This window comes from Geotrypetes seraphini, chromosome 2, assembly GCF_902459505.1.
Source record: "Geotrypetes seraphini chromosome 2, aGeoSer1.1, whole genome shotgun sequence".
Classification (NCBI taxonomy): domain Eukaryota; kingdom Metazoa; phylum Chordata; class Amphibia; order Gymnophiona; family Dermophiidae; genus Geotrypetes; species Geotrypetes seraphini.
Window position 1 is genome coordinate 340,850,978 of NC_047085.1, and position 16,031 is coordinate 340,867,008.

At 42.0% G+C, this 16,031-nt stretch overlaps 1 protein-coding gene across 2 annotated transcripts in view; it reads right to left on the reverse strand.

Annotated features, from left to right (window-relative positions):
* Nucleotides 1–16,031, reverse strand: part of TPK1 (thiamin pyrophosphokinase 1) — a 412,744-nt gene that overhangs the window by 144,179 nt on the left and 252,534 nt on the right. For both annotated transcript variants that reach the window (XM_033930308.1, XM_033930309.1), the window contains one exon: nt 14,574–14,720. In XM_033930308.1, coding sequence (XP_033786199.1) covers nt 14,574–14,720 — 147 coding nt within the window. The remainder of the gene's footprint in view (nt 1–14,573; nt 14,721–16,031) is intronic.

Sequence of the window (16,031 nt, forward strand, 5' to 3'; positions counted from 1 at the left end):
AAGCTGTGCACGGGGACACCGGGACGGGTGATTGCTTTCCCTCCCTACCGTGTTGATTCAAACCTCGGTCTGCCGCCGCTGCTTCTTGCCTTATTCCCAACATCAATTCTGAGGTCGGAGAGGAAGTTCCAGGCCAGCCAGGCAGCGATTGGCTGGCCTGGAACTTCCTCTCCGACATCAGAATTGACATCGGGAATAAGGCAAGAAGCAGCAGCGGTGGACTGGGGTTTGAATCGGTGTGGCAGGAAGGGAAGGAGGGAGGCTGGCAGGCAGCGGTGGTACATGGGGGGGGGGGTGAATCAGGCACTGGAAGGAGGGAAGGAGGTAGGCAGGCAGGCTGGCTTCAGGGGAGGGGGTGGGACAAAAGCTAGAAGGCAAGACATAAGAAGAAGGCACTATGGGCACTAAGGACATGGGAAGGGGTACTAAGGACATGGGAAGGAGGCACTGGGGGCACTAAGGACATGGGAAGGAGGCACGGGGGCACTAAGGACACAGGACGGAGGCACTGGGGGCACTAAGGACATGGGAAGGGGCACTAAGGACATAAGAAGGAGGCACTGAGGGCACAGGAAGGAGGCACGGGGGCACTAAGGACACAGAACGGAGGCACTGGGGCACTAAGGACATGGGAAGGGGCACTAAGGACATGAGAAGGAGGCACTGGGGGCACTAAGGATATAGGAAGGAGGCACCGGGGGCACTAAGGACATGGGAAGGGGCACTAAGGACATAGGAAGGAGGCACTGGGGGCACTAAGGACATGGGAAGGGGCACTAAGGACATAGGAAGGAGGCACTGAGGGCACTAAGGATATAGGAAGGAGGCACCGGGGGCACTAAGGAGATAGGAAGGAAGGAGGGAGGGAATAGAAAGGGAGAATTGTTGGGTCTGAGTGCAGAAAGAAAGAAATGAAAGAAAGGATGCACAGTCAGAAGTAAATGCAACAAGAGACTCATGAAATCACCAGACAGCAATGGTAGGAAAAATTATTTTATTTTCAATTTAGTGATCAAAATGTGTCAGTTTTGAGAATTTATATCTGCTGTCTATATTTTGCGCTATATTTGTGTATTTTTTTTATAGTTACTGAAGTGACATTGCATATTTTAAAGTCATCTGCCTTGACATCTTTGAAAAAAACCCCAAATATAAATGATAATTAACATTTTCTCTGTGTATAGTGTGCTTTGTAGTTTTTTTAAAATTTTATGGTTACCGTTATGAATAAGATATTATGTATACATGAAAAATTAATGGAAGAAATTGGGGGCAGGACTGGGGGCGGGGCTAGGGTAGGATTGGGGTGGGGCTAGGGCTAGATTGGGGGCAGGACTGACAATTAATAGATGTCCCCTTTTGATGAAAAAAATAAATGGTCACGTTAGTTATGCTACATGGGCTTGACGTACCACTGGGGCTTGTGTACATTTGAGAAGCTGAAAGCTATTCTGTCGGTAGTTACCAGTAGGGCCACCAAAGGCAGACATCTGGGCAGCAGCAGATGGGCAGTGTTGGAGGCGGAGATCATGTTTGATGCGACAGCACTGTTTAATACTACAATAGTTGTCATCCAGCTAGACTTATGCAAGCTTTACCTATCAGTCACAATTTCTACAGACATGTCAGATCTGTTCCATAGATGCTGAATTCAAGAATTAAGCTAAAATCCTGTTCCACAGGTTTCAGAATACAAATTATCCAGAATGGACTATAAAAGCAAGCATACTCCACATTTTTACTACAACCTCAGGTGAAACAACCCATGGACAAACATATATGTGTTCTAACCCAGTGGTTCCCAACCCTGTCCTGGAGGACCACCAGCCAGTCTGGTTTTCAAGATAGCCCTAATAGGTTCAGCCGAAGGAGATCTTGCCTCACAAATTTGCTTGACTTCTTTGAAGGTGTGAATAAACATGTGGATAAAGGTAAGCCGGTTGATATAGTGTATCTAGATTTTCAGAAAGCTTTTCAGCAGTGGCGTACCTAGGGTATGTGGCACCCGGGGCCCATCATTTTTTGACACCCCCCCCCCCATGTAAAAAAATATTTTTTGTAATAACCATGAAACGGAATAAATGGTCAGAATAGAAACAGGCAGTGAAAATTTTATTTTATTAAACCTCATATATGTAACCATTATTCCAAACATAACATAACATAACATAAATTATGTCTGAATTGTCATGACATCAGAAGTACATATGGAGTAGTTGCAGGTGATGCTTGGGACATTTCTGATTGAGTCAGTTTGGTTTTATGTGTTTTTTGAATAGAAGGGTTTTTATTTCTTTTTTGAAGGTTTTGTAGTCTGTGGTCGAGGTCAATAGGTTGTAGAGTTGGGGGTTGAGTGTTGCAGCTCGAATGGCTAGGAGGTTGTCGTACAGTTTTTTTCTTTTGACGTTTTTGATTGGAGGGTGTGCGAATGGTGTGTGGGTTCTCCTATGTCTGGTTGAGGTGGATTGAACTAGTCGATTGTTCTAATAGGCTGGGCTGTCTCCGTTTCTTGCTTTAAATAGTAGGCAGGAAAATTTGAAGTGTATTCTCGCTTGTATTGGGAGCCAATATGAGTCGTGGTATGTCTCTGTGATGTGGTCGAATTTCTTCAGTGAGTAGACCAGTCTTAGGGCTGTGTTTTATATTGTTTGTAGTTTTGGAATCTTGACTGTTTTTCCTCCATTTTCTTTCTAGTTATCTGCATTGTCTTTTTAATAGGAGTAGTTCATTGCTCTGGGAGTTGGTAAGTATGAGAGAGAAAGATGAATGTAGGCAAACTTGTTGGAGACAAAAGACTTTTCACAAGGTACATGAGAAAGAGAGGAGGAATAGGAATAAGATTGGAAAGGTGGCAATTTGAACCAGTAGGGTAAGAGTTTAAAGAGTTAGGATTGGGACCGATAGCCCAAGCAGAGGAGAACAAACAAGAGAGAGAGTATGGAGAACAGAACAGAGATGGCTGAATGAAAAGACCAGTAAAAGCCATCACATTGTTTCAGATCAACTGTGAAAAATATGATCTACTCTTTGGTATTTGCCAGCTACTTGTGATGCAGACTGCCCAAGGAACTTGGCTTGACATAGCATGACTTATCTTAAGAACATGTGAGGAAAGTGGATACTGGGAGGGGTGAAAGAAAGAGGAAGATAGGTAAAAAAAAGGAGACATTAAAAAGTTTGGGAACCTCTATTCTAGGGATCCTATACTGTTAGTATATCCATTTTTAATGGTCTGGCTTCTGAATACCAAAGTAAACTTATTTAGCTGAAGAAATTAGTTACCCCCCCCCCCATTCCACACACATTAATTCTCTTCCATTTTTGTTCCCATTATAAAAAACACTGATAACTTCCCAGAAAAAAATACATTAAAATAAGAAGTGAAAATAAAGGCCCCTACAGATGAGAACATAACATAAGAATAGCCTAACTGGGTCAGACCAATGGTCCATCATGCCCAGTAGCCCATTCTCATGGTAGCCAATCCAGGTCACTAGTACCTGGTCAAAACCCAAAGAGTAGAAACATTTTATGCTACCGACCCAGGGCAAGCAGATGCTTCCCCCATGTCTTAATAACAGACTATGGACTTTTCCTCCAGGAATTTGTTCAAACCTTTCTTAAAACCAGCTACGCTATCTGCTTTTACCATAACTTCTGGCCACTTCATTTTTAAGCTTAGATCTTTCCTTCCAAACAGAGATCTTGCTAGATGTCAAATACAAAACAAGGTAACTTCACACGGACTTAGCTCTGCAGGAAATGTGAATCTCCTCATACACCCACCATATAGTGCAAAAATGTGCAAAGGTCTGGTTTTTTCTTTCGATCACTACATAGCCTAATGCCACACAAGCAGCGCTGTTACAAACATATTTTGAAGGTCAATGCTAAGGATAACAAAGTTTCCTTCCTTGGACCACAAGGAGATACTGACAAACCACTGGAAGAGGTCCCAAAACAACTACCCAGGCACAACACCCAAAGACCCACTCAGTGTGTGAACCAGTTGAGTGGAGTGGACTAACTGGGGGGTGGAAATGGGCCTGGAGTTTGCTCAGCAGAATTTCCCAGATCACCTCTTCCTCTCAACACATTGACACTCTGCCATCACCACCATCATTAGTAACAACTCACCGGGTAGGCTAGCAATGCTGATAAAGTTTATAAAACACATTATTATATTTTCTTATAAAGCACATACAGTCAAACCTCGGTTTACGAGTACCGCGGTTTACGAGTGTTTTGCAAGACGAGCAAAACTTTTTGTAAAATCTGCAACTCGTAAACCGAGCTTGACTCGCTATACGAGCGTGTCCCAAAGTAAGGGTGTCCAACCTGCTGCCCCGTGCAGCCCACTCGAGGGCAATGCGTTTGTTCCCTCTGCTGCCCCTGGATGTTTGCCTTCTTGCTGGCTCCCTCCTCCTTGCTGTGGTGTTCACTCGGGCCTGCGGGAGGCAGCTCCTGCATGCCTCCTGCGTCTGGCCCGGAGACGTTCCCTCTGACGTTGCGACCGGGCCTATTCTGTTTGGCCCAAGCGCCTTAGGCCTGACTTGTGGGTGGGGCTTTGGGACTGCTGGGCCAATCCAGCCCCATTCTGGAGTCGGCTGCCTGCCGGACGGATGGGTTTGGCACCCGTCTGTCCGGCCAACTTTGAAAAGGTACGGGGAAGGGGGGTGGGGTGGGGGTGTCATGGGGTCGGCCGGGGAGGTCACGGGTCGGCGGGGGGGGCTATCAGGGGTTCTGGGGGGGGCGATTGTTGGGGGGAGGGGGGTTGCATCGAGGGTAGGAGGGCCTGGGATCCCTCCTGCCCGTATTTGAGTGGGGGTGGGGGGTAGTGGGTCGCGGGGGCCAGGGGGGCTTGGGCTCCCTCCTGGCCCATTCCAGTAGCGGGGGGAGGGGTGTTGCCGGGGCCAGGAGGGTTTGGGCTCCCTCCTGGCCCAATTGTACTCGGTGGGGGGGGGGAGGGCATGATCGTCGGGGGTGCCGCGGCTGCCGCAGGGCAAGAGGGCTTGGGCTCCCTCTTGCCACGATGTTGTCTGGCCTACACGCATTGAGCTTAGGTTTATGTCTGCAGCTCTTATGGCTTTATGCTACACACTGAGGGTACACTTAAAATAAAAATTTAATATATTGTAGTTGTTTAGGATAGTTGCAATCCCTATGGATTATTGCTCCTCTTGAGCTCTGAGGAACTTTTTGCAATTTAGAGATGCAGACTAGGCAACATTTTCAGAATAGGACCTGTTTTTTTTCACATGTAGAATTTGATGTACTGCACAATCAGCGGCCTTCTGGTTATACTGCTACATAATGAATACCACATTATAATGCTTATTAATCATTCTGCTAAAGTGTGCATAAGACCAGCTTTCTCTGCTCTGTACCCTCAACATTAGGATTCAGAGAATGATAAACTACTTGAAAACAAAACAAAAAAAATAATAATCTATGAAGTGCCACCAAAGTTAGAAGAGAAAAGGCAATTTTTCAGAATTATCTTTTAAGGTTCATCACTTGCTAACACATTTTAATTTTACACTCTACATTTCCCTTGTAAATATTCTATGCTCTCTTCCTTTTTTATCAATATAAAGATATTAGTATTTTTTTTAATAAAAATATAATTTGTTTACCTTTTAATCTCTATGTTCACTTATGAGACTTCTTTTCTTAAGACCCAGTAGTTTTAGAAATAGCTGACTTTTTAAAATATTGATCTCTTAAGGAGAATAAAGAAAGATAAAAATTATTTTATATAAATAGCAAAGGAGCATCACTGAAAAACCTTTATGAAGGAATGATCTGGGGTCAGTCACAGAGCTCAGGATGGGGTATCCTAACCATTAGACCATCAAAGGAGTTGCAGAAAGGAAGACTGCTTCAGATATCTTCTAAACTTGCATCCTAGGCATCAAACCTGTGACCAAATCTGTCCTGGAGGAACGCCAGCCAGTCAGGTTTTCAGGATATCCACAATGAATATTCATGAAATTTATTTGTACATACTGCCTCGTTTGTATGCAAATCTATGTCATGCAAATTCATTGCAGATATCCTAAAAACCTAACTGGCTGAGGTTCCCCCAGGACAGGCTTGGGAACTCCTGCATCAGGGCTGGTGGGAGCTTAGTCAGGAAGCAGGAAGTTGTTTGCAGCAACCTAAAGGTTAAGTGCGCTACTTGCTATCAAATCTCCCATAATGTATTTCAGTCCCTGCTCCAGCCTTGTCACCTTTTTTCTGACTTTAGTTCTTGCCCTGTAGCTCAGTTCAGTCATAATTCCTGGTCCAGTGCTTGCTGTATGCAAGCTCCGGATCTGTCTCTCATCTCTGACTCCATTCCCTGTTCCAATTCTTGAAACCTGAGTTTCAGGTCCATGCCTCTGACTGCTTGAGTGCAAACCTGAACTCCAATTCCATTCCAGTTCTTTTTTTTTTTAACTTTATTTAGCTTTTAATGCTATAAAAAAGTGCAATACAATTTATATACAAATAATGATAATCAACCAAGCACTATAATCAATCAGTATCTATACAAAAGATAAAAATTCCCTCCCCATCCATCATTACCATCAGGAATAATACCAAAACAAAAGATATACCCCCCTCCCGCTCCCACCCCCCTGGATGTGTGGGTGCAATACAATGGAAAATAAAGATAAATGAAAACTATAGCAAATCTACAAAAGACGTCAATGGACCCCAAACTAATTTGAATATCTTATTATGCCCCAGCATGCCAGCATTCATTTTCTCATATTTATAAGTTAAACAAAAGCTTGCCCATTCCATTCCAGTTCTTGTTTGTTTGTTTTTTAAAATGTTTATGTTTATTAGAGTTGGTATGTTACATGTCTGTGGTACAACCAAAGAGGAAACTACAGGTTGGTAAATTTGGCCTATGTGATAAATTAATGGAAACACTTTTGAAAGAGAATAAGGAAGTTTCTGGAATCCAGTGGATTAAAGGACCCAAGGCAGGATGGATTCACTGAGGCAGGTCTTGTCAGACAAATCTGATCAATTTCTTTGACACGGTGACCAGAGAATTAGATAGAGGGAGAGTGCTGGATGTGGTGTATGTAGATTTTAACAAAGCCTTTCACTGGGTCCCAATGTGATGGACTGGATTAGGAACTATGAGTGAAAAGCAACAAAGGGTAGTGGTAAATGGAGCTCACTTTGAGGAAAGTGATGTTACCAGTGGTATGCTATAAGGTTCAATATTAGACCTATTCCTTTTAACATTTTTAAAGTGATATTGCTGAAAGGCTGTCTGGTGAGGTTTGCCTCTTTGCAAATGATACTAAAATCTGTAATAGGGTAGACACCCCTGATGGTGTGGATAACATGAGGAAGGACCTTGCGAAGCTTGGAGAATAGTCCAACATTTGTCAGCTAAGAAATGCAGAGTAATGAATTTAAGCTGCAAAAACCAAAAGGGAAAGGTACAGTTTAGGGAGTGAAGAACTTTTATGTAGATGAGAGGAGTGGTACTTTGGTGTGATTGAGTGCAATGATCTTAAGTTGGCCAAACAGATAGAAAAGACAATGGTGAAATCTAGAAGGATGCTTGGGTCCATAGACAGAGGAATGGCCAGTAGAAGAAATGAAGCCACTGTATAATACTCTGGTGAGACTTCATTTAGAATATTGTGTACAATTCTGGGCAATGTGCCTTGAAAAGATATATACAGGATGGAGTCAGTGCAGAGAAAAGCTACTAAAATGGTCATTGATCTTCGTCATAAAGTGTATGACAACAGACTTAAAGAAGTCAATATCTATGTTTGGAAGAAAGGCAGGAGAGGGGAGATATGATAGAGAAGTTTAAATAAATACGTGGAATATGTGTGTATGAAATGAGCCTCCTTCATTTGAATGGAAGCTCTGGAATATGGGGGTATAGGATGAAGGGGAAAGACTAAGATGTAACCTCAGAAAATACTTTTTCATGGAAAGGGTGGTGAATAATGGAATGGTCTCCTAGTGGAGGTGGTGGAGATGAAAAATGTATCTGAATTCAAGAACGCTTGGGATAAGTGCATTAGATCTCTAAGGGAGAGAAAGGAATAGTAGATGGCATAGATAGGCAGAATAGAAAGGCCATATGGCCATCTGTCTTTTTTTCTGTTTCTATGTTTTTCTATATTTCTATGTAGACTATTTTTGTACACCTATATTTGCAAATGCACATGCTCTTGAAACTCTAGGTTATCTTGAAAATAATATGTTGGAAGCTATGGGCTCCTTTTACTAAGGTGCGTTAGGCCTTAACATGAGGAATAGCGTGCGCTAAATTGCCACGCACGCTAGACCTTAACGCCAGCATTGAGCTGGCGTTATTCTAGAAGCATACCGCGCGGTTTAGCGCGTGGTAATTTTGTGCGTGCTAAAAACGCTAGCGCACCTTAGTAAAAGGAGCCCTATTTCTTTAATCTATGAATTAATTATTGTGGATGTAAGTAGTTTTTTAAAATATGGCGCTGTATACTGTACATTGTATCCTATACAATTTCTGAACAGAAAATAATAATTGCATACTGCAAAAATGTTACATTCTTAAATTTACTTCTTATGCAAATCATATCTGAATTCCTGTAGTGATAGACTTATAATAAGCAGAAGGCATAAGAATTTCATCTGATTCATTTGTCAAGTGTCACTTGCTTCTCTTGAGGTTTTCAATCAAGCATTCGTTAAGGATAGGTACTTTTGATCATAACACTCTGCTAAATTATTTGGCACGTAATTAGAAGTTTCAAAAACTCTTTCCAAGTTCAAAGTTTTATAACTGAGTTGATTTTTTTTCTAGTTCTCTCTCTTTATGTTATCTTTTCTTATTGTGATCTCTGGAAGCAAAGAGAACAGACAAATGTCTTTGGAAGCTTATTTCCAGTCCTGAAGATGTCATCATTATGCAGCGAGGCTATGGTTGTTTTCAACATTCTGTGAGAACAATCATTTAGAAACACCCCCTCCCTCAAACAAAAAAAAAGGTTCAAAAAAATAGGCATCACTTGGGCTTTGTACATTCATGTGCAAGTGACAGATGTTGCTATTTATTTTTTAGTGCTTGGGGCAGATCTGAGGGGTTGACAGTGGGTGTGTTCTGCGCTAATCAGTTAGCTGATGTCTTACACATGGGTATGGCCCAGGGGAACCGGGTAGCATAATCCATCATGACCAATATGTACTTACACCCAATAGTACCTCGGTCTAAGGGACCTACCATGTCCATTGCTACCCAAATCCATAGGTTGGTCCATGATAGGGAGCAGAATGAGAGTTTTGGGGTGTTTTTTATGGTACAATAATCCCTCACCTCTTGGTATATCCTTGTCCAAAAAATCAGATTATAATCTTATCTAAGATCCCACCCTCTGCCAGATGTCCTGCCAGGCTATGGGAATGGCTAATGCTAACAATGTTTTTCTAAAAAGTACAGGAACCATAACTTGCTTTCGTTCCCCACCCCCTTATGCTTCACTACTTAGAACAGGATGCAATTAATTCATTCAAAGAATGGATACCACACCTCCTCCCCCTACTGGGATTCTCCCACCCTCTCCCAATATAGCTGCAAAGATGGCTCATCTTTTTGCTCTCAGGGAAATTGATGAAATCTACTCATTACCTCATCCCCTAAGACTTCCACCCACCTGGAAGGTACCAACCCTTTCCTCTTATGTGATCTTTTAAGGCTTTTCAGTTTCTGAGATTTTCCCAGCTCCCCAATCATCCCATAATTCATAAATGGAAATATCTCCCCCAAATGAAGCTTCTCTGTTTCCTCTATTGAACAGTCCCTGGTCCTGGAAACCCAGGTGTCCTTGGGGCTAACATTTTTGCTATGCTGTCCCAATCAACCCTAATATCGGTGGGAATGGTAATCTCTCCATCGCCGCCACCCTTAATAACTGGGATATACCACCGTTATTTCAGCTTCATAAGAAGGCTCTTGTTTAATATCCCCATAAACACATCGCATAGAGACCACCCCACTAAACAGTCCTGCGTGTCTCCCAACTCCTACACTATGAGCCAGAGGTCCTGCCATCAGAGACTGATTACTCCCAGTGGCAAGAAGAGTCACAACACTCATACCTGCTACTCTCATGCCTTTCATTAAAGCTTGGTCCAAATTTCCTGTACCCTGGGACATTCCCAGGCCCACCCCTGAAAAAGAGCAGTCCAGGAGGGAGGAGTTTTTCCTAAAATGACCCTCTTACCCACAAATAAACACTTCACTGAGGGGTGACTGTTTGAATGGGGGCTATGTTTTGTCAAGTCCTACCAGCCTTTCCATCTTTAAAGTTAGTGTGGGATACATATTCGAGGTAGTTGCCATAGGAGAGAGTGTTCAAGTCATTTATAAGGTTGGCTTCTGGCTTCTGTATGAGGGCATCAAATTGTATTAACTTCAAAACAAATAGTATTATGAAGCGAACCTATAAGTGGGTTACAGTTTTATGAGTACCCGAGTTAAGGAATAGCCGCAGCTATGAGTAGGTTAGGTAAGGAAAACGCAAAAAGCTGTCTTTATTGTTTTGGTCTGTGGTGGGGGGTTCCTTGCCTGACAGAGTACACAGCAGGATGTTTTGGCCAAATCAAGCTTAATAGTGATCAAATGTAAAGTTGTTTTGTCACATGCTAACAGTGACATGGATGATGTAAAAGATTTGGGGCCAGTGCCAGAGAAACAGAAGTATGGTGTTGCCTACCCCCAACTTTTATGGAATGAGGTAGGCTGAGGGCATCAAGAAAAGTAGTTTACAGCAACTCCTGATGAGAGAAGTGATGGAAGTGCATTGGCATTTATACAGTCTATGCTCAGGCTGGGCAGAAATTGTGCTTCATCTGGTAAGGAAGAAAATAATGGGAACTGGGTGACTCGAAAGGCTAGGCACCCTGCCCTGAAATGATCTAGATAGAATATTTACAAGGATTCATATATGTAATTGCATTATACTGTAAGTTGAACTCATGTATGTAATTGCAAGATACTATAAACGGTGTTTAATATATGTAAGTAGTATATTGTTACAGTCATAATAAAACCACTCTTCTTAGATGATTTGCTGTATGTTGATATTGTGGCATGAGGGGTGAAAGGAGATTGTCACCTTCCCAGTTTCAGCTCCCACATTGTTTCCCATTAAAAATTTGTTTCAGCAAAGTCTGAATGCTATAAGTGCTTGCCTAATTCATACTTACTATTTGTGTGGACAGTCAAGCCAGGACAAAATATTGTGAATTTCTGAAAATCAAATGAACATGTGCTGTTTTACCCCTCCTCCTCCCCCCAACCAACCAACTAAAATACATTAACAGTAATGGAAGATTAGGTTCTTACTTTTGGTAATCTTAACTGTAAGCCCCTTATGGAATCAATACTAAAGGTGTTTCACTTCAACCTGCAAAAACAGGTCTTGCAGAAAACCACAACTTTTCTCTCCACTGCTCCTCCCACTTGGCTGAGGAATAAAGAGCTTCCTACAGTGATGTCCAAAAGTTACCAAATATCACTGAAACAAAGCACAGAAAGAAAGGGGGCATGGGGAAGCTCCCCGCTTAAACAACAGCATTCTGTTCTGCTCTACAATATAAAAGAACAATTAATAAACAGGCAACAAGAAACATACGCAGTAACATGGTAACATGGAACCGACCTATCGTGTGGAACAAGCACAAAATGGAAACTTGCTTTTGATATAGATATGAATTTATCCATACAAAAGGATTCCCCACAGTGCATGTCTGCTAGCTGGAAGATACTGGAGCCTGAAAGGAAAAACATCCAAGGCAGAAATATGCAGGCAATATTGAAAAACACAGAGTAGACAAAGGACGAGCCATATAGATTCCATAAAGTACTTGCAGAAAGAAGATTACCAAAGGTAAGAACCTAATCTTCCATTCTATTACGTCCCTTCCGGAATCAATAATAAAGGTGACATACCAAAGCAATGGCAACATCTAGGGTGAGACAGAAGAGCCTGCCCACAATATTCAGGCCCTCAAAGGTGGCATCGGACCGAGCTGCTACTTCCACTCTGTAAAATCTGATGAAGGTATGAAGAGATGACCAAGAGGCCACTCTTTAAATCTTGGCCGGATTAATCGCTTGAGAGTCCGCCCATGAAGCAGCAACACCTCTCGTCAAATGAGCTCTGAGATACTGGTGTTTGCCTGCCACAAGCAATGTAAGTAGATGAAATTGCCATACGAATCCACCTGTCAATAGAGGTCTTAGACACTGACCTGCCCCGCCTGGATTGGCTAGTCAGGACAAATAGATGGTCAGAAAGATGGTAGTCATTGGTCCTCTCCAAGGAGTGAAGCAAGACTCTTTGGAAATCCAGTTTCCACAAGATCTTATCCTTTTCATCTGGAGGGAAAAGCAGCCAAATGAACTTCCTGGTTGACATGGAACTCCAAAACTACTTTCATAAGAAAAGAAGGAATTGTATGGAGGGATACCCTGGCCTATGTGATCCAGAGAAAGGGTTCTCTACAAGAGAGAGCCTGCAACTTCAAAAGATGCCTGGATGAGACAATCGCCACGAGGAATGCTGTCTTGATCATAAGGTCCAGAAGAGATGCCCGTTTAAGCGACTGAAAAAGGAGCTAAAGCAAGCCCTTTTAGCACCACACGGAGGTTTCACGTTGGAAAGAGCTGACATAGGGGCAGCCGCAAGTGAAGTATCCCCCTGAAAAATCTGGTCACATCTGCATGAGCCTTAAGCAAACTGGAACCACTGTGCGCTCTAAAACAGGAAAGCCCTGCCACCCGTACCTTGAAGGAAGACACCACTAGGCTTTTATCTAGACCGGCCTGCAAAAAAGCTAACACCACCGGGATTGGAGCACTCAAAGGCTCCACCTGGTTTCTGGCACACCACTACTGGAGAGCCTACCAAACCTTGGCATAAGTTGTCATAGTAGAGGGCTTCTTAGACTTTGGCATGGTTCACTTGCAGAAATGAAAACTGTAGAGAGCTCTGTATTCTTCATCCAAGTGGGAGGAGTAGAGGAGAGAAAAGTTGTGGATTTCTGCAAGACTCGGTTCATGGGTTGAGGTGCAACACTTTTAGTATTGATTCCGGAAGGGACATAACAGAATAACAATTTTAAAACTAGCAGAACAATTTTCAGACAGGTCATATTATCCAGATAAACAGCTTAAAAACTGTGCTCTCTATATAAAGAATAATAATCCAAATAAACTTGGAATGGGTCTCCATCTGCCTGCCCTTTCCATTGTAAAAAAAAAAAAAAAAAAAAATACTCCCAAGCCAAAAAGAAACAAAACAATCTCCATAGCAACTAAGAAAGAATGCTAAATAAGAAAATGTTCCTGAGCAATTTCTTTGATTTTATTCATGCTTTTATTTGATAATTTTATTATTGTTATGCTGTTAACAAAATTATGGGGCCCTTTTACTAAACAGCACTAAAAACTGCTCTGCGCTGTCTCTAGTGCAGGTATTTCCTGTGTGCTAAGGCCACTTTTAGCGCTGCTGGTAAGTAGCCGATATTCCTGTTTCTGAAATAATGGCCATGTGCTAATTTTCCAATTAGCACAAGGCCATTACTGTGTGAGCACTTACTGACACCTATTTTGTAGGCAGTAAGGGCTCACATGCTAATCTTATGCTAATCAATTAGTACACGGCAGTTAGTACACTGCAATGTCCATGTGCTAAATGATTAGCAGTCACATCCACTCTGTCCACAAACAAGCCTTCAGCGCTAAAAAAAAAAAATCTTATTTTAGCACTTGGGTAGCACGTGCACATGCAAAATCTATCACGGGGCACCTCAGCACGCCCCACAGTAGTGCATTTTAACCTGTGGTAAGCATGAGCTAGTGCAAACCACAGCTTGGTACGAAGACCTCTATGTTTTGAGCTACATTCAATACATGAGGCCCAAATTTGGGCATGGGGGAAAATCAGCACTCAGGGCTATTCTATAAAGCAATTCCTGTGACTAAAATAAAGTGCCAGGGAATATGCCTGGTGAAACCAGGTGTAAATTCTGAAACACAAGTTGGGCGTGCTTCCCCCAAATCTGTAACACTGTGCATAACCTTTTGGAATGCTCGAGACCCACACATGCTCCTCCCATGGCTACATCCTGTTTTGAGCTGCACATAAGAAAATTTAGGTGCTGTTTAGAATCGCTCATAAGGAGCTGTATGCACAAATGCTAATTGGTGTCAACATCATTAATGTTTAACATCCGATTATTGCCGTTCATTGGCTCATTGACCAATTAAATTGCATGCACATCTCAGGGTCTTGCCCAAATTTTGGCATGTACATTTGGGTGACCTTTAAGAATCTGTGGGTGGTGGGGTGTAATATTTAGATATACATTATCTTGAGTGAATCCCTTCATAAAGGCAGTAAATAAATAAATAAAACACCCTCACTTCTGTGGTAAAGAACACAGAGTCTTGCATGAATTTGATCTTATGAATGATATGCTTGTTAAACATTAGTAAGACATGTTACATTGTTGTGTGTGTACTACCGGTACTGTAAATTCAAAATATTTGCACTCACAGGACGAAGAAAGTAGATTAGAGAGTGTTCCTGAATCACTACAACTGGCAAGGGAGACATATCTGCAACATGATAGAGTGTTTCAACGGATGCCATTATTTGGTCAAAACGTCCTCCAAGCCCACCTAGGACTACTATGGCATCAATCTAAAAAGAAAGTGAAAGTGAAAGAAATTAGATGAGTACCTTGAAGTTAGTAGTATTTCTCTTCAACCCTACTGAATTAAATATTTCTCTATAACAGTTTTGTCAAAAGTCTATTGAAAGCAAATATATTAGACCACACATGCATCGGTAACACTGGAAGATGTAATGGGGCAATCTGACAAATTGGTAGAGCAGTCCTGGAAGGTGTTATGTATTCCTCATATCAGCTAAAAGCTCTGGTACATCCCATAGGTCTGGACTGGTCTAGTAGGATGATAAAGAAGTTCTGATGTGTTCTTCCTTGTTAATTTTCTTTCCTCGAGACCAGCTATACCAGTGCTTCACAAACCTTTTTCCAATTAGAATCGGCTGAGACAGGAGGCGGGAAGGATTCCTTCTTTCCCGCCCACTGCTGGACCACCAGGTCTCATGGTAGACCCACACAGAAGTCAAAAAATCACTCAATAGGTGTAATAGTGAAATTAATACTTCTAGAACACACACTTAGAATTCAAAAATATGCTCAGAGACACGAAGGCAACAACATGGAGCCGCAGCCCCAAGAGAAAATTGCCTCATCACCCAATCATTGCATATTGTAAATTCCAGTGGAAAACAAAATTCTTTGCTGCAAACTAGCATAGAAAAAGTTCTTATACTTTGAACAGTCACAAGCAATCACTTAGCTTGATCAAAGGTTCTTGAATTCTAAGTGTGTTCTAGAAGTATTCATTTAACTATTACACCTTTTGAGTGATTTGACTTCTGTATGTTTCCCTTTAATCACTCTACTTAGTAGAGTACCAGTTTTTTGGTTTCCCCCATATATATTTGGATTCATGGTAGACCCAGCAGAGGCCTGTAAACAGGTTTGGTTGGGGGGGGGGGGGAGAGTCAGTGCCGACCCAAATATAAACCGAGATCCCCATTTTTGGGTCATTTTTTTGGCCCAAAAATCTCGGTTTATATTCGAGTATATACGGTATATGGTCTATCTAGTCTGCCTAATCATGCCATCTACTATCCAACATATTTGTCCTAAGCCTTCTTGAATTCAAATACTTTTTTTTTATCTCCACCACCTCCACAAGGAGGCTGTTCCAAGCATTCACTACCCTTTCTGTAAAAAAGTATTTTCAAAGGTTACTTCTGAATCTATCCCCTTTCATCTTCATCCTAAGCCCTCTCATTCCAGAATTTTATTTCAATTGAAACTCACCTCATGCTCATTTATACCATGTAGGTATTTATGCAAATGTCTCTATCATACCTCTCCTATCTTTTCTTCAAAGTATACATATTAAGATCTTG